The 25,700-nt window shown below is 39.8% G+C and overlaps 2 protein-coding genes and 1 long non-coding RNA gene across 4 annotated transcripts in view; 2 read left to right on the top strand and 1 right to left on the bottom strand.

Annotated features, from left to right (window-relative positions):
* Positions 1 to 9,908, top strand: part of guf1 (GUF1 homolog, GTPase) — an 11,245-nt gene extending 1,337 nt beyond the window's left edge. The window contains exons 2-17 of the mRNA XM_034883518.1: positions 295 to 406; positions 699 to 847; positions 1,244 to 1,324; positions 1,431 to 1,508; positions 1,612 to 1,695; positions 1,788 to 1,852; positions 1,946 to 2,149; positions 3,603 to 3,742; positions 4,104 to 4,227; positions 4,718 to 4,850; positions 5,910 to 6,053; positions 6,742 to 6,875; positions 7,278 to 7,379; positions 9,124 to 9,243; positions 9,386 to 9,422; positions 9,655 to 9,908. Coding sequence (XP_034739409.1) covers positions 295 to 406; positions 699 to 847; positions 1,244 to 1,324; positions 1,431 to 1,508; positions 1,612 to 1,695; positions 1,788 to 1,852; positions 1,946 to 2,149; positions 3,603 to 3,742; positions 4,104 to 4,227; positions 4,718 to 4,850; positions 5,910 to 6,053; positions 6,742 to 6,875; positions 7,278 to 7,379; positions 9,124 to 9,243; positions 9,386 to 9,422; positions 9,655 to 9,789 — 1,842 coding nt within the window. The 3' untranslated portion in view covers positions 9,790 to 9,908. The remainder of the gene's footprint in view (positions 1 to 294; positions 407 to 698; positions 848 to 1,243; positions 1,325 to 1,430; positions 1,509 to 1,611; positions 1,696 to 1,787; positions 1,853 to 1,945; positions 2,150 to 3,602; positions 3,743 to 4,103; positions 4,228 to 4,717; positions 4,851 to 5,909; positions 6,054 to 6,741; positions 6,876 to 7,277; positions 7,380 to 9,123; positions 9,244 to 9,385; positions 9,423 to 9,654) is intronic.
* A 2,592-nt stretch (positions 9,909 to 12,500) lies between these two features.
* pigg (phosphatidylinositol glycan anchor biosynthesis class G) overlaps positions 12,501 to 25,700 on the top strand; it is a 76,872-nt gene continuing 63,672 nt past the window's right edge. For both annotated transcript variants that reach the window (XM_034883517.1, XM_034883516.1), the window contains exons 1-4: positions 12,501 to 12,925; positions 13,268 to 13,473; positions 19,828 to 20,037; positions 21,948 to 22,136. In XM_034883517.1, the coding sequence (XP_034739408.1) occupies positions 12,772 to 12,925; positions 13,268 to 13,473; positions 19,828 to 20,037; positions 21,948 to 22,136 (759 nt within the window). In that variant the 5' untranslated portion in view covers positions 12,501 to 12,771. The remainder of the gene's footprint in view (positions 12,926 to 13,267; positions 13,474 to 19,827; positions 20,038 to 21,947; positions 22,137 to 25,700) is intronic.
* LOC117951691 lies at positions 12,907 to 22,744 on the bottom strand. Its single transcript, XR_004658228.1, has 3 exons — positions 22,628 to 22,744; positions 21,996 to 21,997; positions 12,907 to 12,918 (listed from the first exon to the last, which is right to left on the bottom strand). It is a non-coding gene; the product is annotated as an uncharacterized LOC117951691 (long non-coding RNA).

The following is a 25,700-nucleotide window of genomic DNA, read 5'->3' as shown; positions in this document are numbered from 1 at the left end:
CGTTCTCTAAAGGTTGCAACGTAAGGATAAAGTTAGGGGAACGTTCTCTAAAGGTTGCAACATTAGGATAAAGTTAGGCGAACGTTCTCTAAAGGTTGCAACGTTAAGATAAATTTAGGGGAACGTTCTGTAAAGGTTGCAACGTTAGGATAACGTAAGGGGAACGTTCTCCAAAGGTTGCAACTTGCAACAACGTCCATATTTTGCTACTTCTTTATGATAGGTTACTGCACTCAGCAGGTGTTCAGTGACTCTCATAGTCAGTTCTCGGCTTTTCTCCTTTTTGCTTTTAAGGATAATATTGACCTGGCTAAGTTCCCTGTGGACAGAATCAGGAATTTTTGCATCATTGCTCATATTGACCATGGAAAAAGCACTTTGGCTGACAGGCTGTTGGAGATGACAGGTATGTTTCCATCACACTGCATATCATCCTTTTTCCCCTTATATTGTATCAAAGCAACACTTTTTTTCTGAATAATCTCAAACAAGGGAATACCTTTTGGGCTTAGGTCGGAACACATACTTACAATAACAATAATGTGTAAAGTGCAATGTCTCAGGATTGTATGCTCCTCTCAGCATTAAAAAGTAATTATTTGTATTAGTATACTTAGTATTCTATTCAATATCAGCTCTTAATGAAAGGATTACAACTAACACAGTGTGGTGCTATGGTGGATGTCATTGACGAACAGGTGCCATAGCAACGACAGACAAGAACAAACAGGTGTTGGACAAGCTTCAGGTGGAGCGAGAGAGAGGGATAACAGTGAAGGCCCAGACAGCCTCGTTGGTCTACAGCCACCAGGGGCACCAGTACCTCCTGAACCTCATCGACACCCCGGTGAGTGCTCAACTGGGCGTGTGACATCAGGAAGAAGAGTTATTTACTTTCCTCATCGTTCATGGTTGCTATTACTAAAGTCTATATCGACAACATATTTATATAGTCTTATTTACGTGGTCTATATTGTGTATACTGCATATTTATATATGTCCCTCACCTTCCTCTTTCTTTGTGTTGGCGTTCTAACCTCCAGTGGATTTCTCAGGACTATTGTTAACTGCTCTTCAGATTTCTGCAGAGTGAATCCAGACAGCTAGCTAGCAAAATGGCCTTTCACTGCGAAAGCAAAAAAAACAGGAAATCTATACACAATTTTTTGTATTTGTCCGACTCCTATGTTGCATTGTCATGTCTTGCAGTTTTCAGAATCTCCGGAGCTTTCTCTCTCCGTAGGGTCATGTCGACTTCAGCTATGAAGTGTCTCGGTCGATTTCTGCATGCCAGGGTGTCCTGTTGATTGTCGATGCCAATCAGGTATGAAACCAGATTCCCAGCTCCCAGTCTTCTCCGTGAAATATTGTGAATGTACAGAACAAGCGGCAAGTAATGGAGTCACTAATATTTGTGCTGTCATACGAAGGGCATTCAAGCGCAGACGGTGGCCAACTTCTACCTGGCTTTTGAAGCCCAACTCGCAATCATCCCTGTCATCAACAAGGTACACTGAGACCTAGTTTTATTTTTTTTCTCTGGTTTATCACATTCTTTTTCTACTTGACTGCTACTCAGCATGCCGTTCTAATCGGACATTTCTCTCTAAGATTGACTTAAAAAATGCTGATCCAGAGAGAGTGGAAACACAGATTGAAAAGGCGTTTGATATTCCACGTGAAGAGTGCATTAGAGTGAGTTTGAGCATAATATAAGCTCCTTTTTTGTTTTCAGTTTTGCTTAACTGAGTAATGTCTCTTAATTTGTGATTTTTCTCTTTTTACAGATTTCAGCTAAACTAGGGACAAATGTGGACAAAGTTCTCCAAGCGGTCGTGGACAGAATTCCAGCGTAAGACGGCTCATTTGGTTGCATTTCTCACATGAAACGTGATTGACACGTAAAAGTAGAGCTTGTTCCCCCCCCTTCTCTTTGTATTCTCAGGCCCGTGGGAAGTACTGATGACCCATTTAAAGCCCTAGTGTTCGACTCCAATTTCGACCACTACAGAGGAGTGGTGGCCAACATCGCTGTGTTCGGAGGCCGGGTCAAGAAAGGGGACAGGATCGTGTCGGCATATCTCGGCAAAACCTACGACGTCAACGAGCTGGGGCTCCTCCGGCCCGATGAGCACCCAACGCAGAAGCTGTATGTGCCATTTCTCCCACTTTTTATTTCATGCCATACAGCTGATATAATAGTCAACCAACAGAATATCAATCTGCACCTATTTTGGTAATTGAGTTTAGTCATTTGGGTAATTCTTTAAGTAAAACTGCCAAGCATGCTTCTCACGTTGTGAGGATTTGCTCTTTTTTTTTGTCTCATGTGATAATAGACGGATTATCTCATGCTTCAGGATATTGTTATTGGCATTGTCAACATTTTCTGACACTTAATAGCCCATACCATTATTTATTTGTTTTTGTTGGGGGGGCGGGGTACACTTACCGTGATGGAGTTTTCAGTGTTCAATGCACCAATTGATTTAGTGGTCCTCTGATTGGATAATCTTCAAAGCATCTATGTAGACAAAAGGAATTGTCTGCTGCTCAGTTATAAATCTGTTGAAAGACACTGTATGCAAGGAAAAAACAGTGATCCAGTCATTGTTATTTTTGCTATGTTTTGAATATTTTAAAGGATGTTAAAGTGTCCATGTTATGAAAAAAAATCAAGTTTTCTGAGATTTAGGGTGTTATTTTGTGTCTCTGGTGCTTTCACATGCATAACAACTTGGTAAAAAACAATCCATGTTGTTTTGAGTGAGACACGGTGTCTGAATGTCCTCTGCCTTCAGTCACCGGGTGAGCTGTTCAACATCTGCACGACTTCCTACGTCACTAGACAAGACGAGGTGGTTAATCGTAGCACATGCTAGCTCGTTCTCAATGGCAAAACACTGCTACAACAGCCACTAGTTGACCATAATCTCCAAAAGAACTACTTCCTGTCCCTGTTGTGCAGGTATTCCACAAGTGGCCCTCATCTAGAATAAGTCTCCCAGCTAATCCTGCCCTGGACTGACCAAAGCTGGAGAAAAAGTTATCTACCTGATGGGATCTTAACTAGCTACTGAGCATGTGCAGCTCCAAACAAAGACAGTATAGAAGTGAGATGTCTCACTCAGGAGCTAAAACAGAGACCTAAACACTCAGGGTAAAAACAGGATCTGCAGTACAACAAAAATATGTTTTTTTGAAAATGAAACCATGAAAACCTATTCTGGTACAACCTCAAAATACAATTATGAACCTGAAAATAAATATAATATGGGTGCTTTAATCATTACAAAACGTTTTTGACAGCTTTTGCTGTTATGGATTTACTGTATCTATAATCCGTCTATTCCAATTGATGCGTAAAATACCCTAACAACTGTGATCTAACACTTTGTTTTAAATCTTATTCTTTACCACTGCAGCCATCTTTGAATAATAAGCCTGCCCACTGTGCTGTGTGTCTACAGTTTAATTGGTATTCAGCACTCGTCCACACAGATGAAAAACACTGGAATGTGTGGAAAATTCCTCCAAGTGTCCCACTCACTGGGATTCTTGTTTACATTGCATTAGTGTAACTCTCCTCGACTGCTGTGTAGGTTTGCAGGCCAAGTGGGTTATCTAATAGCAGGGATGAAGGATGTGAAGGAGGCCCAGATTGGCGACACACTCTACCTCCAGGAGCAGCCCGTGGAAGCTCTTCCAGGGTTCAAACCTGCCAAAGCCATGGTCTTTGCTGGTAAGACCTTGTCTCATCTGCAGTTGCTTCCTGCTGTCGGATAAAAAATGTCTATTTTAAACACCACATGCATTACATTAGCATAATTACTCTTATTTAGTTAACAGAATCCTTGCCTCAAATATTCCTATATCATCAGAAATGTAGTCAAACAAGACTCCTCGAAAGAAGAGATGGGACTTTTCTTGGTAAATAAAGGATAAAGTAAAAAAAAAAAAGATGAACAAAAACATAAAACTCCTTTAGTGCATGTTATTTCACAATAGCTAGCACACTAAGTGCACTCAGTGATTCCACCCTAAGTGAAAAGAGTCCTTTTTGCTGATGATGTGCACTCTGTCTTTTGTTTCCTGTCCCTCAGGCATGTACCCGATGGACCAGTCGGACTACCCTGTCCTTCGCAGCGCCATCGAGAGACTGACCCTGAACGACTCGAGTGTCACGGTGCAGAGAGACAGCAGCATGGCCCTGGGAGCAGGCTGGAGGTGAGGACCACTGTTTTGAATTAGAATGAAAAAGGGCTTCAAGACCACAACAGAGGCACACCACACATAATGTGACAGCGAATGAAAACAAAAGTGTGGACAGGAGTCATAATGTTTGAATGTTTTTCCAAGTCCTTTGCTGTTGCAAAAGAGTTATCCAATTATTCTTAAAAGGGACCAAATGTTGGGGAAGATTGCTTTTCTTTGGACACAATTCACAATCCTTTCTTTGGGAATTACTGAATGTTGCCAAAACAGACAGCCAAGTAAGAGTTTTTTTTATCCTCACAGGTCAGATTAGTCCAGATGATGAATTTGATTCCATTAGTAGAAGTGATTCAGATCATTCGGAAGTATGAAGCTGCACTGGAATAGCAATGAGTGGCACTCACTGTTGGAAATCTTTCCAAACAGGCTCTTTGTAATTAGAAGCATGCATATCTATTATAAATAGTTGAGTTAACCAGTGAACCTACCTGTGCCCCTGCAGACTCGGCTTCCTGGGTCTTCTCCATATGGAGGTGTTTAATCAGAGGCTGGAGCAGGAATACAATGCCTCCGTCATAGTAACGGCGCCCACGGTGCCCTACAAGGCTGTCCTCTCTTCACCCAAACTCATCAAGGTAACAGCCATTCACTGCCTGTGTATTTTCTGGCCTTACACAAGAGGGGGGGCTTGTACTCTGCTTTTACTGCAGTAGGAGAGTTTTAACTTACTTGGAGGCTCTCCAGGTATTGCTGGTGCTTTTCTGTAAAATCGTTTGTAGATACTAGGGGTTTCACAGACGAGTCGACTATTTGAATATTCAACCATAAAAAAAACTATAAATCAATGCGGTATTATTGTTGAGTGGTCTTTCATTTGTTGTTTGAGCATAGCGCAGATATGTTAAGTAGTGGCCATTCATATATATATATATATATATATATAGGTCTCAGACCTTCTTCAGGTAAAAAAATGTACCTGATGAAGGTCTAAAACCGGAACGTTGTATTTTCTAAATAAATTATTGCTTGTGTAATGGTCAGTGTGCGGGACTCTTTCCGAGTTAGGGTCCCATGGCGGTCCACCAGAAGGGGAGGGACTTCTCCTCTGTATTACTTATAATTCCTCATAGGGGAGATAAAAACTACAAACGATAGCTTTAAGATACCCGAGTGCAAGATGGTAAAGCAGCAGACATTTCCCGAACGCTAACCAAGAGTGCAAAATGAGGACGAAAAAGTGTAAATAATCTGTGTCTTTATGACAGCTCATTCCGCTGAATGTCAGCCACTATTGTTTTTTTTTCATAAACGAATAACATTCATCAACTTGATGAAATCTGTGGACATACATGTTTATTAGCGAGGTTGCTATATCCCACAAACATTAGCGTTTTCGTCGACTTTTGGGGGGTAGACGATGACGACTAAACTACACTATAGGTTTTTGCCCATTCTAATCTCATTGGCAGCATCTTAGTGTTTGTAAAGACTTATATATTTAAGACTTCAATATTTTACATCAAGGTATTACAATTTACACTATTTCTCCTTCTTAAAAGACTAGTAAGGAAACACAAACACATGTACTGTAACAGTGGTATCGCATGACCTGTACCTTTTTGGATGTACTATCACTTTAAAATCATGAAATATTTTAATTTAGAGTTTCAAATCCCATTGGTTTCCCCTTGCAGGAACACGGCAGTGAGGAGATAACCATCGTGAACCCGGCTCAGTTCCCAGACAGATCCGTTGTGTCAGAGTATTTGGAGCCCATGGTACTGGGGACCATTCTCTCCCCAGACACTTACACCGGCAAGATTATGACTCTCTGCTCGGTAAGAGGAAAATGGGAGACGCAAATGTAATGAAATATTTAGTTAGTTTTTATTTCCTTCTTACATGTGCATCTGCCTTGTAAGCATCTTATTTAAAGTGCGGCCCCTTTTTCCTTTAAAGGAACACGCCACTGTTTGTTGAAATAGGGCTTATCAACGCATTTTTTGTCTCAGCGCATGCATTGTTTTAGTTTGGTGCAACACCGGCAGCGCCGCCGTTAGTTAGCTTAGCATAGTGAATGGAACCCTATGATGCCAGTTAGCATTCATAAGTACAAATAGCAATACATATTCAAACTAGACAATTTCCTAGGCAGATATTGACTTGGGACAGTGCTTTGGCTTCAGATCTGTTACTGAAGTAAAAGTAAAAATGTACTTAAAATATAAAAAGTACTCATTGCAGAAAAATCACATTTTAGAAACGGGAAACCATTGTGTGTTAACTGGTCTAACAATTTAGATAGATGGGTAGTTTAATTTATATAAAAAATTCTGGAGCCAAACAGAAAACAATAATTGGGGAAAAAGGGAAGAAAACAGTTTTTTCTCATTTTTTTTTTTTTTTTACAACTTCCCGGCTTTTTTCGTCCACATAAGAGAAATGTCGCTCAACAAATCAAAGAAGACACGATTGTTGATGTTGTAAACTCTTGCAAATGTATCTCATTTTGTTTTGTTGTTAAAGAATCGCAGAGGGATCCAGAAGAACATGGTGTACATAGACGACCAGCGTGTTATGCTGAAGTACCTCTTCCCTTTAAATGAAATCGTTGTGGATTTCTATGACCTCCTCAAGTCTCTGTCCTCTGGATATGCCAGGTAAAACTAAGCAAGCATATAAATAAACATTCTCCACAGTCAGCCATAAACACATAAAATGCATTTTGGGACTTGTGTTTAGTGTGCAGTCTTAGTATAAGTCATCTATTTGCAGTCTTGAAATACCAGTATATTGAATGAAGGTACATTCTAACTTCATAGCTGTAAAGTCAACTCAGAACTGGTATTTAGTTGCTAGTTGTCAAAGGCAGGGTTTCTGCGGGGGATCTTAAAAAGTCTTAAATCCGTGTTCTAGGTCTTCATTTTAAACAGGTTTTAATTTTCCTACGTCCATGCACCGCTACCTACCTAGAAAGAGAATAAATATTAAAATAATAAGATGTGAATGCTGTATCACCGTTGCCTGACTCTGAAAGCACCCCATGATTGTATCTCCCACAGCTTTGACTATGAGAATGCAGGCTACCAGGCTGCTGATTTGATAAAGATGAATATACTGCTGAATGGCCAACCTGTGGAGGAACTCATCACGATTGTACACAGGTTCAACATTTTTGAAAACATTGCTGAATTCAGATGCTGTCTGAGTTTGATTCACTTTTTTACTTTACATTTGGGTTAACCTTAAGAGGTGTAACCCCGACGCTGCTTGAAATGATCTTCGGTCACACTATACTTGAAGGTACTGTATATCTACATAAGAGTGACATGACACTGTCATGAACGTGTCAAGAACATTATAAACAAGTCATAAACGTTTATGACATAACACTTCTTTTAGTAAGTGTCATTCAGTTTGGTCATGACAAGTTAGGGTTCATGTGTCATGACTGTGTCTCTTATGTCAATAACTTCAAGTAAAGTGTTGCCGGATCTTCTTTTTTTTTTGTTGCACAGCAGCATCCCAAAGCTTAATTATTAGGGTTGTCAGATTTCTTTTTTTGAGTTTACATAAACCCAAGGTTTTATGGTTCTTCATTACATAGTAATTCTGCTGAGCCTGTGGAGCGTGAAATGTACTCAACGACCAGGGCAACGTAAAATAAGTCCTCTTGTCAGCGAGTGTGGACATTATCTATTACAGTGACTTTCCACACCGGACAAGGACTGCCTTCCATTCGTGACAGGGACAACAGAGGAACTTCACAGGCAAAAGTGATGACGCCGGTAATTGAAGTGCGCTACACTTCGCCAACGATGGCTGCTCTCTGACCATTTATACTGTGAGCCTTGGAGCCAGGCCCAGTGGTATTCTTTAAGGGCAACGCACCAATCACAGAGCAGACAATCTTTTACAAGGAGTCCCGTTACAGAGCCAGAATGAGGCCAGGATGTCCTGTCAAGCAGAGAATCCATTTACATCAGTTTGATGTGAAGGCTTTTATCCAAAGTACCTGTTAGTATGACAAGGGCACACCGTTGTTTAGTGATCCTCAAATACTGGTAGTCAGGGCTTTGCTTTACCTATCAAAAGACTCTCTTTTTTTTTTTTTTTTTTTTTTTTTTTTTTTTTTTTTTTTTTTTTTTTACATTTAGGCAAATATGCCATCGCGATAGCCATTCACATTTTATTGTGTTAGTTGGAAAACAAAAAAACTGCACTTTAAAATGTGATTGACATTCTTTTTTTAGTGCTGCCTTCTATTTTTTTATTCAATTTGTTCAATTTTCCATTTTTTTCCTTTCATTTGTTCGAAATTCAACATGCAATCCGTTGTATTTTAGCAGAATACTGAAAGCAGCAGAACGAAGTGCACTTTAATACCTGTTTATTTATCGCAAGAAATATCGTCGTTGCAATATTCCACAACGTAATCGCATGTTTTTCCTCACCTTGTGCAGCCCTAAATACCACATTATGTCTGTGCATTGAGTTTGGAGATGGAGCTAACAGGTGACAGCTTAACATAAAGGCTGGAAGAACAAGGAAACAGCTTGACTTTGGTTCTGTCTAAAGTTAAAAAAATATATACTCCAAAGCCCACTCATTTACACGTTACATCTTGTTCGTTTAATAAGAACACAAAGGTGTAACAAAGGAAAAGTTGGGGAGTTATGTCGCTGTTTCCAGTCTTTATGCTAAGCTAGGGTAGCCTCCTCCTGGCTGTGGCTTCATGTTGAATGGGCCAGCTGTAAGTATTGCTGATATGAAGACTGTATGTCCTTATCAGCTACTGGATCTTGAGGTGATTTGGTGAGTACAGTAGGTTTTACAGACTGCTCTCCTTAGAGCAGAGCAGTAGCGTTTCACAGTCGTCTGGCTCTGATTGGAGTGTTTTCATTCCAGAGGCCGTGCCTACAGCACAGGGAAAGCCATGTGTGAGCGACTCAAAGACTCCATACCGAGGCAGATGTTTGAGGTGGCTGTGCAGGCATCTATTGGAAGTAAGGTCATTGCAAGGGAAACGTAAGTACAATACGACGCAGTGTGGAGCTTAAGCCTTTGTTGGAATCTAATGAGACGCAAAACAATGTGTACATACAGGATGAAGCACTATGAATTCAATGTGTGTATGGAAATGTGACTTCACAATATTTGCCTCTTTCAGAATTAAGGCGTACAGAAAGAATGTTCTCGCTAAATGTGTGAGTAAAGGTTTTTTTTATCTCTCAAACGTTGTTGAATCTACAAATATACCCCTCTCTCTCTCTCTCTCTTTCTCTCTCTCTCTCTCTCTCTCTCTCTCTCTCTCTCTCTCTCTCTCTCTCTCTCTCTCTCTCTCTCTCTCTCTCTCTCTCTCTATATATATATATATATATATATATATATATATATATATATTCTGTATTAACAGATATATATGTTTTGTCTTGGTAGTACGGAGGTGACATAACACGGAAGATGAAGCTACTGAAGAAACAGGCAGAGGGTAAAAAGAAGATGCGGCGTATTGGCAACGTGGAAGTTCCCAAAGACGCCTTCATTAACGTCCTGAAGAGGAAAGACAAATAGCCTGCGGTGGTATTAGCATTTTATCACAGTAATGTCAATATCATACGCAAAAGGTCTCTTTTTTGTAGTGAAAGGCCCTGCTAGATTATCTCTAAATAAAGTGGTCCCTGATGCTGCAAGCAGCTGTTACAGTGCTGATTCCCACAACGTGTCAACACTTCCTCTCTCTCTCTGACATTTACCGGAACATTTGTCGGTGGAGGAATTTAAAGACCACACGTTGTTCAAAATCTTGCTCTAACTTGTCCCCAACAAACCAAAATCGTTTGGACATTTTATAGATGGACTGATTAAGCAGCTAAAAGTAATAGATGTATTAACAGATAATTTAAAGAGCTGTGGAACATTGTTAATGCCTGTGGATATATTTCCTGTCTACACCCGTCTTAACACTAAATATGTCTGTGAAGAGTAACATGGACAAAGATATTAGAGCCCGACCGATGTATAAATGCCTAATATCGGCTGATAATAAGCATTTCCTGAGCTATCGTTATCAGCATTTATAATGGTCGATTTAATTAAAAAAAAGACAAATAAATGATTCTGATAAATCAACCATGTTACGAGTGTTGGCGTTGCATAGTTTGTCCACCAGATGGCGCTCGACAATGTCCCTATTGACAACACTTATGATTTTTTTTGGGGTTATTGTTCAAAGGACTTTAAGTTTCATATCTTAAGTTTGTAATTTTATACATTTTATTTATCAGAATTTTAATATATATTTGATGTTCCTCTATTATGTTGTGATAATAAAACAAATTATTATACTATTTTAGTGAGAATTCCTAAATAAATAATGTTAGGGAAATCTGTTTATGTTTTGTTATGCGTTTAATTTTTTTAATGTATATCGGCTAATACATCGGAATATCGGATATTTATATGACCAAATATTTGTGTATCGGCCTTAAAGTCCTTTATCGGTCGGGCTCTAAAAGATAAGAAGCTGGAGAGTTCCTGAGTCTAAATCCTAACATCATTCTTTCAAAAGTATCTTTCATAATCATCAGTTTGTGTCAGAGTAAAAATACCAAAATTATTCGCACTAAACTGATGCGTTAAGAGCATACCTGTTTAAACAAAACACCTGATCTCTACCAGCTCTTCATTGGTTGCAGACTACGATATCTGACCTTTTAAAGGAAGTGATAGGAAATTAAAATTGGAATATATTATAGTGCTGACGGTGCTGCGTTTGGGGGAGAGAGAAAAGAATCTGACTGTCCTTGAAGCAGTGTTTCCAGTAGATGGCAGCATCAGCTCAAACTCCAAAAAGAGCTGAAAGGAAGTTAGAGCTATCCTGAGCTCATTTCCAATCAAACCTCATCACCGAGCAGTTAGTGGCTCCATGAAGATAACTCAATGTCCCTGGGAGTAAAGTAATCTGATGGGTAATTATAGCTACAGTACAGAGAAGGGGATACGAGTAGGGCAAATATTGACAAGTTGTACTTCAGTGTGCAGTGAATTATAATTAGCTAAAACGCTTAAAATGTAAAGACTGTCAGTTAAAAGTTTAGAATTCGATGTTTTTCATTGCACATATTTTGACATATTCTGGCAGGAACGTCACCGGTGTAATTTCTCAGTAACCTGAAATGCAGTCAGACATAGTTAATGTAAAATGTAGCCTGCTATGACAAAATTGACATCATGACGCCTGAATGATGGTTCTATCAAATGAACGAGTTCCATCTAACAGCCAGTTGTGCTGTTGAACTTAGATTGCATTGACTAAACCAGCTAATTTCATAGTCAAACCCTTTTTGCATTGACTAATAATAAATGTCCTCAAACAGTACAAAATCTGGACTTTTATATTTTCTTTCCAGCTATTTCCGAAGTTTTGACTTTTCAGTCGGTGCGTTTGTGAACTGTTCAGATTGGGACTCAACTTGACAGTAATGTTATGTGACAATATATTTTCTAATTCAAGGCTACCTCAAATTAGAAAACCTATCGTCCCATAACTTTATTTTCCAAATATTAAAGTGATGCATTTTATACTGTTAGTCCTACTTGTCTCCATCAAAACATTAACTTGATCCATTGCAATTTATGTTAAGGACAATTAGGTTTCCATATAAAATCCTAAGGGATCTGTTTTAGTAATGCTTTTATTCTCCCTATGTAATAATAATATATGTAATACTAATATGTATTCATCTGTAAAGCTTATTGTAGCTTCCTCTCAGCCTTCGGCAGTTTGCCATTTACAAGCAGATTGTCAGTCTGTATATACTGTAACTGGCTCGTACTGATAGTAATGGTATCAATTGCAAATAAAAGAACAATAGATGGTGTAAGATTTGTAACAGCTGACAGCTTAAGGACTTATCTCTTAAACAGGGGTGTACCTGCCTTAGAACCTAACCTGCATTCATTACGTTATATTTGTAAAGCCTCTAAGACTATATATCTCACATGACTCATGCTGTCTACATGACAACATGCCTCTTAACTACATTTCAAGACTGATTTAGTCGTGTTAAAACCGACTAAATAAATATTCTTTTAATTAAATTACACAAATACACAATTGTTCTTGTGGTTTTTTGGTTGAAATTCTTAATTTAACTAGCCATATAATTTGTTACATCTGATCCATCCATTTGTGGGGCAGCTGAGCCAATTGTACTCTCGTTGGCGAAAAAAGCGTATAGGTCCTGTTTGGTTCGAGCGAATACCCGTAGTTCCATACTATGAACGCGGAAGCAGATATGAATGTCTATAGCGCTTACTTGTATCAGTGTTTTATTGTTAATTAAAGCCACAAATAAAACATATATAAGCAGTTTATTAAATACCGACACACGTGGCTTTGTAATGGGTTGTTTGACAGTGCGTCCATCCGAAATGGGATGTTATGGCGTTCTATGTTGTGCTATATTTGGGTAAATATATCGGTTGCTAGCTAGCAAGTTATCTTAGCTAGAAACATACTCGTCCTTTTTAAAGTGTCCGTCAACCAGCAAAATGAAAGTACGCGCGTCTGTTTTTGCCTCGTTCATTTTGATATTTGAAGGGATTGGTATTGCCCTCTTCCTGCGGGGATTTTTCCCTGTACCTCTGAAGTCTTCCGTCTCATCCAAGAACAAGCTGTCAGACCTGCCAGCGGAGCCGCTGACAGGTGAGCTCTCACACTTAGCTGTTAGCCTAGCTACCCCATAGGGGTGGTTACCGTAGACAGTTAAAGAAGGCGAGACGGTTACCACCGTGGTAAAACAAAGTTGGTTTATATTGGACGTTGGATATTCGAAAAATCTATTAGGTAGCTTGACCTTTTGACCTATTCACATGAAAACACTTTTGTTGCACTCATTTAACTCTCTCATTGCGTAATAGTTTTTTTCCAATGTGTCGAATATCCAATGTCCAATATAAAACCAACTTTTCCACAGTAAGGTTACCAGTGAGTAATGTTATCTGCCTGCACTGTTGACAGTAATCTCTTCAATACTTTTCATTTCAGGGAGCTCTCCCAACTCCTCTCGTCTTCCCCAACCCCTTTTTAAAAGGGTTGTTATAATGTTAGTGGATGCCCTCCGGGAGGACTTTGTATTTGGGGCCAATGGTCGCGTGTATATGCCCTACACCAGACACCAGGTGGAGAGAGGGTCCTCGCACAGCTTTGTGGCAAAGGCAAGGCCTCCGACAGTCACCATGCCCAGGATCAAGGTAAGATGTCACTCAGGTATCATGGTAAGGGGACACTACTTTATTTATCCAGGGAAATTGCACCGTGGTAAAGTTGGTTTTATATTGGACGTTGGCTATTCGACCCTTTTGACCTATTGATGTCAAAACACTTTAGTGAACTCCGCAGCTATAACTACCCTAAACATTGCAAAACGCTTACCTAAAAAAAAAAAAAATTGTTCAGCCCTGGACTAAAAAATAAATAAATAAATAAATTATTAAAGATTTTGATCATGCAAAAACCCTAAATAATGACTGTTCCCATCTCCTGTAATGTGAGGATTTGCTGCTTTTCTCTCTTTTATATCATTATGAATTAAAAAGCTTTGGCTTTTGGACTGTTTGTCAGACAAAAGAAGCAAAACGTGACTTGTAATTAGTCAATTACAATTTCAAAAAGTTGAAATTTCCTTTTCACCAATATTTGATCCAGCCCATTATAAGTGGTACCAGTATCCCTGTAAGTAAGCCCAGAATAATCACGTAAGAGGACATTTTGAGACAGGTGCTTAGTTTCCAGCCTACAACTGCAAATAGTGTAACACGGCAGATTTTGGGAAGGTGAAAACGTGGTGTGTTGTCACATTGAGAGTATTTTGGGAGCAGAGCCAGGAGGAAATAACAGTTATGTCATGTGCGCTGCCACCATGTGTGACAGTGGCTTGTTCGGAAACACACTTAGATTGTATGCAGACTGGGGGGGGGGGGGGGTCAGTGAAGGGAGGGATTTTTCAGAAAAAAGAGGAGCTCGGCCTTGTCTGAATGGGTGCTGGGCAGCGCTGAGGTGGTCGGAAGGCACCTAACTGCAGTTGTCAGATGCAGCAGAGTGTTCTCCCCGAGTTTTAGAGGGCAGAATAAAAGATGGGGGGGGGGGGGGCTGACAGCGTCAAGCTGTTGAGGAAAATTGGAGCAAAAACAGGCATGGAAACCCCCCCAACATTGTGGACAGAATCCTCCTCAGTGATGTCTGATAAATGTGCTCAGACAGGCAAGAGGACCATGTGGGTGCAGGGTCTGCATTCTCGGGTCAGTGAAGGCAGCACGGGGAATGTGTTGGTTGACCGTGTCAAAGACAGCGTTCAGGAGAAGCAAGGAGAAACTCTGGAGGAGAAACCCAACAGTCTCACTAATAAAGGCAGTTCTGAGGCATGCTACACCACAGCATGGTACTGTGTGGGGTGCTGCTTACAATTATCTTCATTATTCATTTATAGATAGATTTTTTGAAGTTAACAAATGAATAATTTAGCCTGCACATTGTCAACATTAATGACAAAAGCCTGTTAAAGGGGAACTATGCAGTTTTCTTTCAGCTTGACTGAATTTAACTGAGCATCTTCAGAGAGACCTGTAGGGGGAGCTTGATGGAGAAACCTGTAGGTGTGTGTGTGTGTGTGTGTGTGTGGGGGGGGGGGGGCTGTATAGAGAGACACACAAGCAGAAAGTTAAGAAATGGGCAAATACTTCATAGCGCCCCTTTAAATGTTATCCGAACTGCAAATTGGAATTAATACACAATGAATATAAGGCAGTGTCCAACCAGTGCTTCACTTTCTTTTCAATTAACCTGACCAATTCATTTTTATTGATTGATTTATTATTTTGTATATACAATGTCAGAAAGTAAAAAAGGAATTTTTTGTAATGCTCAAAATGATGCCGTCAAATTGCTTGTTTTGCATGACTAATGCTCCAAAAAACTAAAGATATTCAGTTTATAATCGCATAAGACAGCAGGAAATTCAATTTCATTTTATTTAAATTATCAATCATAACAAGAGTGAAATGCTCACTACTTAGAAACCCTTCAAACCAGTGTCAGAAATTAGACAGAAAAGCAGAAAATTACTCTAAATGTGAAAGTTAAGTTAGGGAATGTTTTTTTTTTTGTTCTTGTAGAATACATGACGAAATCAGTGAATTATTGCCAATTGTTTTTTTTCTGTTGACCCAATAATACACAAAGTGTTTCAGCACTACGCCATAAAAACACAGAAGTAACCTGAAAATATCCTTTCGGATGTGATTCATTCATTTGCTTTACTTTAAAAATGACTTAAAACATTGAATACAGGATACTTCATTTAGAACTGTCTGGAGAGTAAGTGCTATATTAATTGACAGCACCATATCATAGAATTAAAAAAACCAGTTAAGTAAAAGGAATAGATGAAGGCGTCCTTGAACAGACAAACTGATGTTTGAGTTGTTTGAGGAGTCGGTTGTCATGACATGGTGAAGTCAATGGTGATGCGGAGGAGGGCTGACAGGATGAAGCTGAGCAGGATTGAAGTGGACTCGCAGGGAGACAGATGTTCCACCATGATCCAGGGTTTAGAGAAGGAGGCGGCGATGACGGATGGAAAGGGCCGCCCGGAAAAACAGCCCTGGGTGCGGGGCTCCTCGAAAAGATTTGTTGACAGTAGAAGAGTGTGTGGGGAGAAATCGATAAGCGAGGAAGTTCAAAATAAAATCCTTCTGATTTAGAAGCACAGGAATGAAGGGTTTATGTCGCAGCAGAGATGTACAGTGCCGTATATGAACAAGGAGGCGGGGAAGAACTGAAAATGCCATTTAATCAGCTGTCCAGAAAACGTGGAAGTTTGATTTGCAGGCCTGTTGAGAGCATACAGGGACATCTATAAGCCCTGTAGATGGGCCACTTAATCACTTTTTAGGGGGCTTGGCAGTACAGCTGCACAATATATTGTGTTTTTATCATCATCACGATGTGAACCGGTGCAATAAACACATTGCAAAAGACATTGCGTTTTTTTTTTTTTTTTTTTTTTTTTTTGGTGCTAGTTAAAGAAAAGGTCCGTAGAAAACTGCACTTTAAAACGCAACTGTCATTCTTCTCAAGTCATGCAGCCCTACTCGGCCGTTACAGTAGATCGGAGGCCCAACATCTGGCTTGTTTTAACCAATCGTATAGGCCGTGCAGCTCAATCATTATCATCATCATCATCATCATTAGCCTTTATTTACTTCTTGGGGGTACAATTGAGGACAAGCCCTCGTTTGCAATGTAGCCAAGATTACAGAAAATAAATCCACACAGCAATTTACAACACAACACACAAACGGCAGTAATCGTAAAAGACCACGAGTAGAAACAAGGACATGCAAGTCCCTAAAAACAATGATGGGAAATCGAGGACATAATCAAAATCACACGTTACTAAAAACAATTACAAACTGAAACGGGACTATTTAACACCATTGCTCTAAATTGGGAATGTAATTTAACTGATTGCCTTTTTCAGGTAATTGGTACATTTATACAAAAAGAAGAAAAAGAAAAGAAAAAGGGGGCGCTGATTTCCTTAGCTCTGACTGCTCCCTCAAGACCTTAAGCGATACTTTTATACAGTATACGTCCATATATATTGATAAACTAAAATAAAATACTAGATGATTGGTTATTCATTTAGCTTAAGTAGAGATATATGTATATTTTTGAAAAGAATAGCCCACTGTAATAAAATTCCCAAGATATCTACTGATTTCTACGGCGCATTGGCACGATGTAGCTGGTGCATCACAGAAATAAGCATGATATTATAGCTTTTGGGGCAATACATTACTCTTTTGTATTAAAACGTGCAGCTCAGTTTAACATTGACGTGATTTAGCAGTTATTCATAGCGCTTTAACAACATTAAAGGGGTTAGATTGGTCCATCACGGCATTGAGAGCTTGTGAGACACCAGTAGGTGGCAGTACACACCAACCGCCACATACTGCCCACTATCACTGCATTGCACCCAATTAACTGGAATGACACAGCCAAGTAACCTAAATCATAATGTCCCAGTGGCACGGCCATTCATCTACACACACACACACACACACACACACACACACACACACACACACACACACATTACACCTGACGCTCCCTTCACTGTATCCAGTAAAGCCAAAGTGTTATTCACGTTCACAGATTAAATAGTTCATTGTCAAATGTCAATGTTATATTGGTTATTTTTTTTAAATTTAGCGCCAGGCAGCAAGCCGTCGCAGTTGATTTTCCTACCGTAAATTCTACCCCGGGGGTCTTCCCACTAAATTAAATGGTTCCAATTTACTTGCTTATTCTTGCCATGACATGACATGACATGACATAAGATGACATAACAAGAAGTTTTCTTCCCAAGTCCTGTATTCACATGTGGCCAGTTGGGCCACACTCTAAGACTACACACAATAGATCAAGTGCACAGCTGGTCCAAGGGCCTTGCATCCATAGGGGTTCTGTGGTGATAAGGCAGAAGAAGATTGAGCATATTTGGTATAAAGTCTGATATTAAGTAGTCAAAAGTAAGGGAAAAGTTAACTGGAAAAACCTTTTGGCACACTCAAACATTGGGAGTCAGTTTTTTTTTTGGCACCTTTACAGATTTTGATGTCTGTGAGAGTCAGAGTCGGTCTGGATCCACCACTGATACCGTTTTTGACATTTTAAGCAATGGCACATCGCAAGTTTCGACACATTCTGTGGGCTCTGAATTAAGAATGTTGATGAGTCACTGATTTGTTTGGGCAGCTTCTCAATGTTGTTTTTTTTGGGGCATCTGGAGAAATGTCAAGATTTAGCTTTTTTACTCTTGGAAAAAGCTCACAAAGCTTTTGTATCTCTCGAGGTGGTCGTTTTTTTTTACAGCCGAATTATCTTTTTTTATTGCTTATCAGGAAAGCGTTCTACCAGTTTGGCTTAAAAAAAAAGTGCCTGTTTTTGTTTCACTGGTCAGGCTATCTCTATTAATAGACCAGGGACCACCTCTGTGATACTGAGGCAGAAAAGAGAAGACTGCGTTGGAAGTGGAACCATCCATCTCTTCCTGCAACAAGCATCTGCACTGGCAGGAGCAAAAACAATTGCAAGGGAGGAAGTGGTAAATAATTGAGCTCAGGAACAAAGCACAGTAGATGAGGCTCCAAACTTGAGCTTCAGTTTCCTGTCGGTGCAATAAATGTGAATTAGTCGACAAACTCTGGCAGGTTACTGGCATAAAGCATGCTTATTAGTGTGTCATCTTTAAGTAGGAGACACAAACCTTTGCTCCGGTACGTCAAGACACAAATTGATAAAACATTACTGAAAATGTGAGAACGAATGAAGAAAGGTTTGAGGCTTGTAACAGTTCCTGAGGTTGTGTGTGGGGGTGTGACATCTTTTTAGTTTATTGTCTCTTGCGTCTGTAAAGTTACCACAGTAGAGTTGCTGTCTATAATGCACAAGTACTCACACAGTTACCACGCACAAACTGCTTCAAAGTGTTTTGCATGCAAACTGAGAAGATTAGCCAAATACTAGGGCTGTCCCCTCTTATTCGATTAGTCGACTAATCTGTGGTTTTGGTACAAGTCGACTAAGATTTCCTTAGTTGAGAAGTCATTTTTATGCTTATTCATGCTTAATTACTCATTTCCAAGAAACTTAAGAGCACATTTCTGGTGAACACAAGATTTAAAGTGGTGCTTTTGCAGGATTAATTGTGTAGAAACTCAGTTTTACAGATGGTTAATTAACTACATTTACATTGTGCTCTTCTAGTCTCAGCTCTGTCGATTAAATCAACTAATCGATCAGTCGACAAAATCATGTAAGTGTTAGTCAACTAAGAATTTCTTCTTAGGACAGCCCTACAAAATACCCGGATGTGAGCCGAAAAATAGGATTAAATGAGAACAAACACATCACCAATACAATACAATTGTGTTTTAGGAAGGGATTTTAAAGAGGACTTTGAGTTCCCCAGCCCTCGCACAATAGAGGCTGGCCACCTCTGATTTCAGCTTGGATATTTGAGCGTCCCGGGACGATTCCAGGCTGTGCTCCAGGCAGTCCTTTGTGGGTATGAATGATAGAGTTTCCTGCCAGCCTCTGCATACTCTCCTTCAGTGGAAAAATGCCTCTGTGCCCCCCCCTCGACGATGCACCAGACTTTCTCCTCTGACTTCCAAAATGAGCAGCGTTTTCCTTGTTAGTCAAATAGGCGCTGGTGTTGTTTTATTTCCAATTCAATGATGAAATCAGTCGAAACTGCACTCCATAACTCTCCTCAATCTACCCGATTCAGCTTTCAATTTCCACTTGTGGCAATAAGATTTCTTCAGGGATGCGGGACACTGTTTGTTTTCAATGTGAGATCAAAGTAGTGACCAATCAGATGAAAGGGAATTCATCCATCTCATGTATTTAGTTAAAGAACATTATTAATATGTCTTAATTAGCTGGATTGATGTGACGAAACTGTAGGGTTGAATAACACCATCAAAACACAGTTATTGTTCAAAGGACAATGACAAAAACATATCCCTCCCCAGGCTCTGACCACTGGCAGTATCCCAGGCTTCATTGATGTGGTAATGAACCTGAATTCTCCCGCACTACTGGAAGACAACCTCGTTTGGCAAGCCAAAACCGCAGGGAAGAGGATGATCTTCTACGGAGATGACACCTGGGTGCGCCTCTTCCCCAAACACTTCATGGAGTACGATGGCACGACCTCCTTCTTTGTATCTGACTACACTGAGGTATGTGTGAGTCAAACAGCCAGGGTTCGGCTGTGTAAAAGATAAAAGTATTGTGATTCTCTGCCAGTAATAGAGATTAAAGAGACCTGGTGGCAGATGTGGGACACAAATTCTCATTTTCGGGTCCATATTTATATTTTGGGTTTCTACTGGAACATGTTTACATTCTTTAATGTTTCTCCCTTACTCTCTGTCTGAATATACCTGTTTTGGTGATTGAGGAGGACTTCGCTGGTCTTTAAAAGGTTGTTTTGGAATAAAGGTTTATGTGTGTGTGTGGTTCTGAAACAGAGATACAGGCATGAATTAGTAAAATGTAGACTATATACATTTCAAATAATGAGTACATGCATAGCAGATGTATAAACAATCAAGAAGGTAAATTATAATATTATATATGACTTAAATGCAGTGTAGTAATAAAAGTGGATTACTGAGCATACACAAAAAAATTGCATTAGCACACTTGCAAATGCATTAGAACTCTACATCCCTTAAAAGATAATTTTGATGCACATTAACTGCAACAATACACAACATGCTAAATTCATCTTAACATGTAATTATAAGCTGCCGAATTCCTCCTTATCATAAACATTACATATCGGGCAAGAACATAAATATTTGTATATATACACACAGGCTATACCAGGCTCCTCCATTATACAAGAACAGCAACGTGCCACAACATTATTGCAGTGCAATAAACACAGTGCAGTATTATTATGAGGTAAAAAACAAATAACAAACCTCCATACTACTAACTGGTAGTTGCACACACACAATCTAGGAACTTAGAAATAAGTACAGCAATATTGTCCTACTTTATCCATCTGTGCATGTGTGTGTGTGTGTGTATATATATACTGTATATCTCTGCAGTCTTTCGGCGCCAGCTCTCTTCCAAACTTTTCCCTAAACTGAAACTTAAGCTGTCTTCTCCAGCGAGCAGCAGAGCGCAGTACCGCTCCTGATTGGCTGATTTTCCACCAGCCAATTTGACCTGCCTGTAGAGGTCGTCCTACGTCACAATACCTGTGTTACACTTGTAATACACCTGTCTTTTTAAGCCCCCCTCCCAAAAAAGCCAAGTTTGCTCTGATTGATTGAGCATTTGTGTGTCTTCTGCATCTGCACTCTCTGTGTTTCTGCACCGTCATTGCAGCTGGGGAATGACTGCACCGGCACTTCCTAACTATATACAGTATATACAAATAGTATAATTGTGACAAAATTACAACTGTACAGAACAACTGACAGCTTGTTTAAAGGCATATTTTCAGATTATGTCTTTGAGCATGTCTCTGGGAATTAAGCTTCCTAATATGGACATGGAAAGCTCCCTTTTACTATATGTAAAATTATGAAATCCTCCCATCCTTTTATCAAGGGCCCTGAATTCTTTTTTGTTTACAAAATCCTTTTACCTGCATCATTAGTTTTCAAGTTTTCACAGACTGCTGCTGAAACAGTTTATACCATAACCCAAAACATTAAAGACTGTACATTATGTATTTATTACGAATTGTCAGTTGTTTATGTATATATTTTGTGGAATATGCTGTGTATGTTTGGAAATGACTTAGTCACTGCATTATTTACGATTTCAAAGGAATCTGCATGTACAAGATGAAGGCAGCTGAGCAACCAGGGAGGCAAGGAGATGAGATCACACAAAAAGCTGCTCATCATTAGCTCCATATGCCCTAGCTACAAATGTAGTGTAATATTTGCCTGATGATAATCAGATTATCATTAGACTCTATCGCAGCTTTGGGTAAAGCTCCTGTCAGCTCAGTTTTTGTTTGTTCTACAGGGGCGATTTGAGTTATATTAACTTAAATTGGTCCTGAGTTGAAATCCTGTAGCTCAGTGAAGTTGTGTCTCAAATGCATCACGTCTCCGTGTAGGTTGACAACAATGTGACCCGTCACTTGGACAGCACCCTCAAGAGAGACGACTGGGACATTCTGATCCTCCACTACCTTGGCCTCGACCACATTGGTCACATCAGTGGACCCCACAGTTCTCTCATCCAGCCCAAACTGCTGGAGATGGATGACATCCTGAAGAAGATTCACAGTGCCCTCATTTCAAAGGTAATTCCTTATCCTAATATCATGTTGCACCTGCGTGTTCTGTTGTTGTAGAGTTTCAGAAAGTATTGAACTTTGTTGCCGAGTTTTGGTTAGTGTCTTGGAAGTTCTTGAATTGTATGTGAAGTTTTAAAGCTGCACTAATCAATATTTTTATATGAACAATGGGTCAAATATCTTTGTTTAATGTGAAAGTGGTCACTCATAGGACTGACTGTAGCGATAAACCTCATTGTTTTAGTTTTTTATTTAGCCTCAATGCTCATAGGTTGCGTTTTTTTTAGATGCTGAGCACCAAGGGGCAGACAAAGCTAGCTGGAGAACCATTTAGCAGCTCAAGAGCCAGATTACTTCCCTAAGGAGGAGACCAAAACAGAGCTAAAAGGAGTGTGCAAATTGGTCTTACATTTGTCAGGCGGTCAGAAACACAACTGCAAGTGAATTCCAGAGTTGCTCTGAGTCTGCTCAACGTTTAAGGGCCGTGACTCACCAACCCGATAATTGGGCGTTGGACAGTCTGGCGAGGTCAGTGACTTGAGTCGGTTCGGTGTGGGCCGTGCCGTTGTCCGTCGGCAGGGCTGTCGGCCTTCATTTTGGCCAACCTGACATGTGTGAGCATGATCAGAGTCTCTCAATATCTGACGAAAATCTTTTAAACTGACCTTTGTTGATATATAATGAAGACAAATTCAGCAACTGAGTGGCCTATTTCTCTCTTAACTCAACATTCGGCTACACTTCAATTTTTTAATATTAATTTAATCATTTTTATGTCATGATGTGGTTAACAAATGAAATATGAAGTAATGATCAATAGTTCATATAAATAATGAGACACTATCAGAGTTTTTTTCTCAGCATGATCAATGTCCGGATGGTCATTTAATTACACAGATAATTTGTACCGGTTCCAGCAGTTATTATATTATCTGTCGCAGCAACCACAGAGATTTAATAAACTGTTAAGCTTTTCTGTTATCTTTAATTTTACCTTTTGATCAGTGTGCAAGTCGTGTGGCTTTTGTTTTCTCTGCGCGGCCTGACAGCTGTGCATGCATATTGTTTTTGGTGTCGTGTGTGTGTGTGTTGTTAATAGGCATTGTTTCGTTGTCATTCAGCTGTGTAGCTTGTATTTAGATTGTCATGTCAACACGATATGATCTCCCTCTTCTCTGTTCTTTCTCATCCTTCAGCATGTCTGGTATGGCAGGGAGACAACAGAGGCCAAATGCTGATATGCTTGTAAACTTTTCCTCTTTGCCAAAGATTAGAGGTGGAAAAAAGTAAAAGGAAATCCGTTGTATCGGGATTCTTTTTTCAGCTGCGGCAGATGGGTGAATGTCAAAATTGAACGTTACCTGAAAACAGCGTGTAGTTTTTGGTTTTTCTTTGTAGAATCTCACACACACACTTTCGGTCACTATGACCACCACGGTCAGAAACATTGTGCCAAAATATGAACAACAACGTTTTGTGAACGGGCTTATCCGCTAACGTTAGTTACCAACTGTAACCTTGAAACCTTCCAGCAAATAGACGGTACCACAGGGAGGTTACCTGAAACCGGTCTGACTCGACTGTTGTCACTGCCCAATGTGAGTCGAGTGCAGATTTGAGTCGCGTATGTTCAGATTTAAACAGTTTACAACATAACTGCCATACTGAAATTTGTAAAATCCATGAAATAATAAACTTTTCTTATTACGAACAATAACAGAAGATGGGAATCATTTCAAAAACGCAGATATGAGCACAGAAATCCTCTGACAAGCTTCACGTGGGATTCATGAAACGTTTGTATCCCACCAATCAGAGCGTAAGAATGGTCGGATATTGCTAAATGCAGCGGCTGGAAATTATCATAATTTAAATATCACGCTCTAATATATTTTTGGTTTCGAGGCCTCGTCCCTACCATTGACAAGATGGCCACACGTAATCCGGCTAAGAAGCAAACTTTTTAGAGGTGGAGATTGAAACTGATATCTCAGTTTAATTTGCAGTAACATGTGTATTAGTTGGCTTCCTAAAAACTCGTTTAAGGCTGTAGGAAGTATACAGAATAGAAAGAGATCACTGATGCGGTCAACAGTGTTGCCGTATTAAATCAGACTCCAGCTGAACTTAATACATTTTTACATCCTTGACATATGTATGCTATACTATATGCTATAGTAATAAACAGGCTTAAATCGCCTTCTAAAAAGTCTTCTAAAAGAGCCAGATCTACCACTGCCGATGAGTGATCAGCTGATGACTTCTCCTTCTCCTGTTATGTGCTGCACCGCAAGTCCACACTGACTCCAAAACTTGCGTACATGAGGTCAGACCAAACGTGCAATTTTTTTTTTTTTTTCACAGCCTACGCTCACGTTTAAATTGATAAATGCCGAGCTTTGCGTAGGAATCAGCGTACGCCCGTCCTGCGCCTGTTTTAGGTTGTACACGTGTTTCATAAATGAGGTTCCAATGTCTCTAAAAACTGTATTGTTCCACTGTAATGTTTTCTAAAAGAATTGTCTTTGGACAAAAGCATATTTCCCCAGCTCTACAATAGATAAAGCAAAGCGTATGTCTGGAAATATTGATGCAACATTTCACCACATCTCCATAAATTGTTAATTTGGACTTGTTGAATCCTGTCCGTGCAGCCTCATTGCGTCATCTGTGTGTTTTTTTTGGGCAACGGCAGCCTCAACCATGCTCCCAGTGAGCTCTTTGAATGAAATGTGTGTTTGAAAGTTTTGCTTCAGTCACATTAGTGAAAGGCTAGGGCTTTCTCCTGGAGCAGTTTGACCCAAATATAGACGGCCATTTTGGGTTCCGCAAGATACCTTAGAAGATTCTTCAAAAACAACAACGCTTTCTCTGATCAGCACATGCTTTTCACGTGTCGACTTTGACTGACGCTTGCCTGCGCGACTAAGCTGCGTCCTTCTGTAGTGAAAGGATTGATGGTTTCTGCTGCGGCACAGTGAAAGGGAAAAAGCAGATTAGTAATCAGATGACAGCACTCCAAGATCCGCCGTAACGTAATCCGAGTAGAGCATTTCAGCGAGTTCATATCAGGGGCAGAGACATGCTCTACCTGCAGAGTGGACAGGAACAAAACTCTCCATTAAATCATGATTGGGAAGCAGAAACTCCTGGTCATAAAGACTTCCATCAGACCTTGTGTTAATGGAGATCGCATGGCCTCAATCTTCTCTTCTGGATTTTTCACATTTTAGGGTGGGGCAGCTGCTTGTGTAAAACGACTTAAACCTGACCTACAGCAGCATGTAATCTGAGCCATGTACTTTATAACAGAGATAAATGAAGTGTTGTAAATGTGTAGACTGTTGTATCTCCCATTCATATTAAGGCTGGGTGGATATGCGTTTTTCCCGATTTTATTCTTCCACGATACATGTGTGCCTATTTGAATTGTGATTTTCAGTTATTGCAATTCTAGAAGTATTGCGACTCGGCAGAACAAATAAAACCCAAGTTGAATACTACACTTCTAGAGAAAATATATCATGAGACATTTCTTCAATTGTTTTTAGATAAGAATGTCACAATGTC

The sequence above is a fragment of the Etheostoma cragini genome, chromosome 10, assembly GCF_013103735.1.
Source record: "Etheostoma cragini isolate CJK2018 chromosome 10, CSU_Ecrag_1.0, whole genome shotgun sequence".
NCBI lineage: Eukaryota > Metazoa > Chordata > Actinopteri > Perciformes > Percidae > Etheostoma > Etheostoma cragini.
This window is presented reverse-complemented; position numbering and strand designations above follow the sequence as displayed.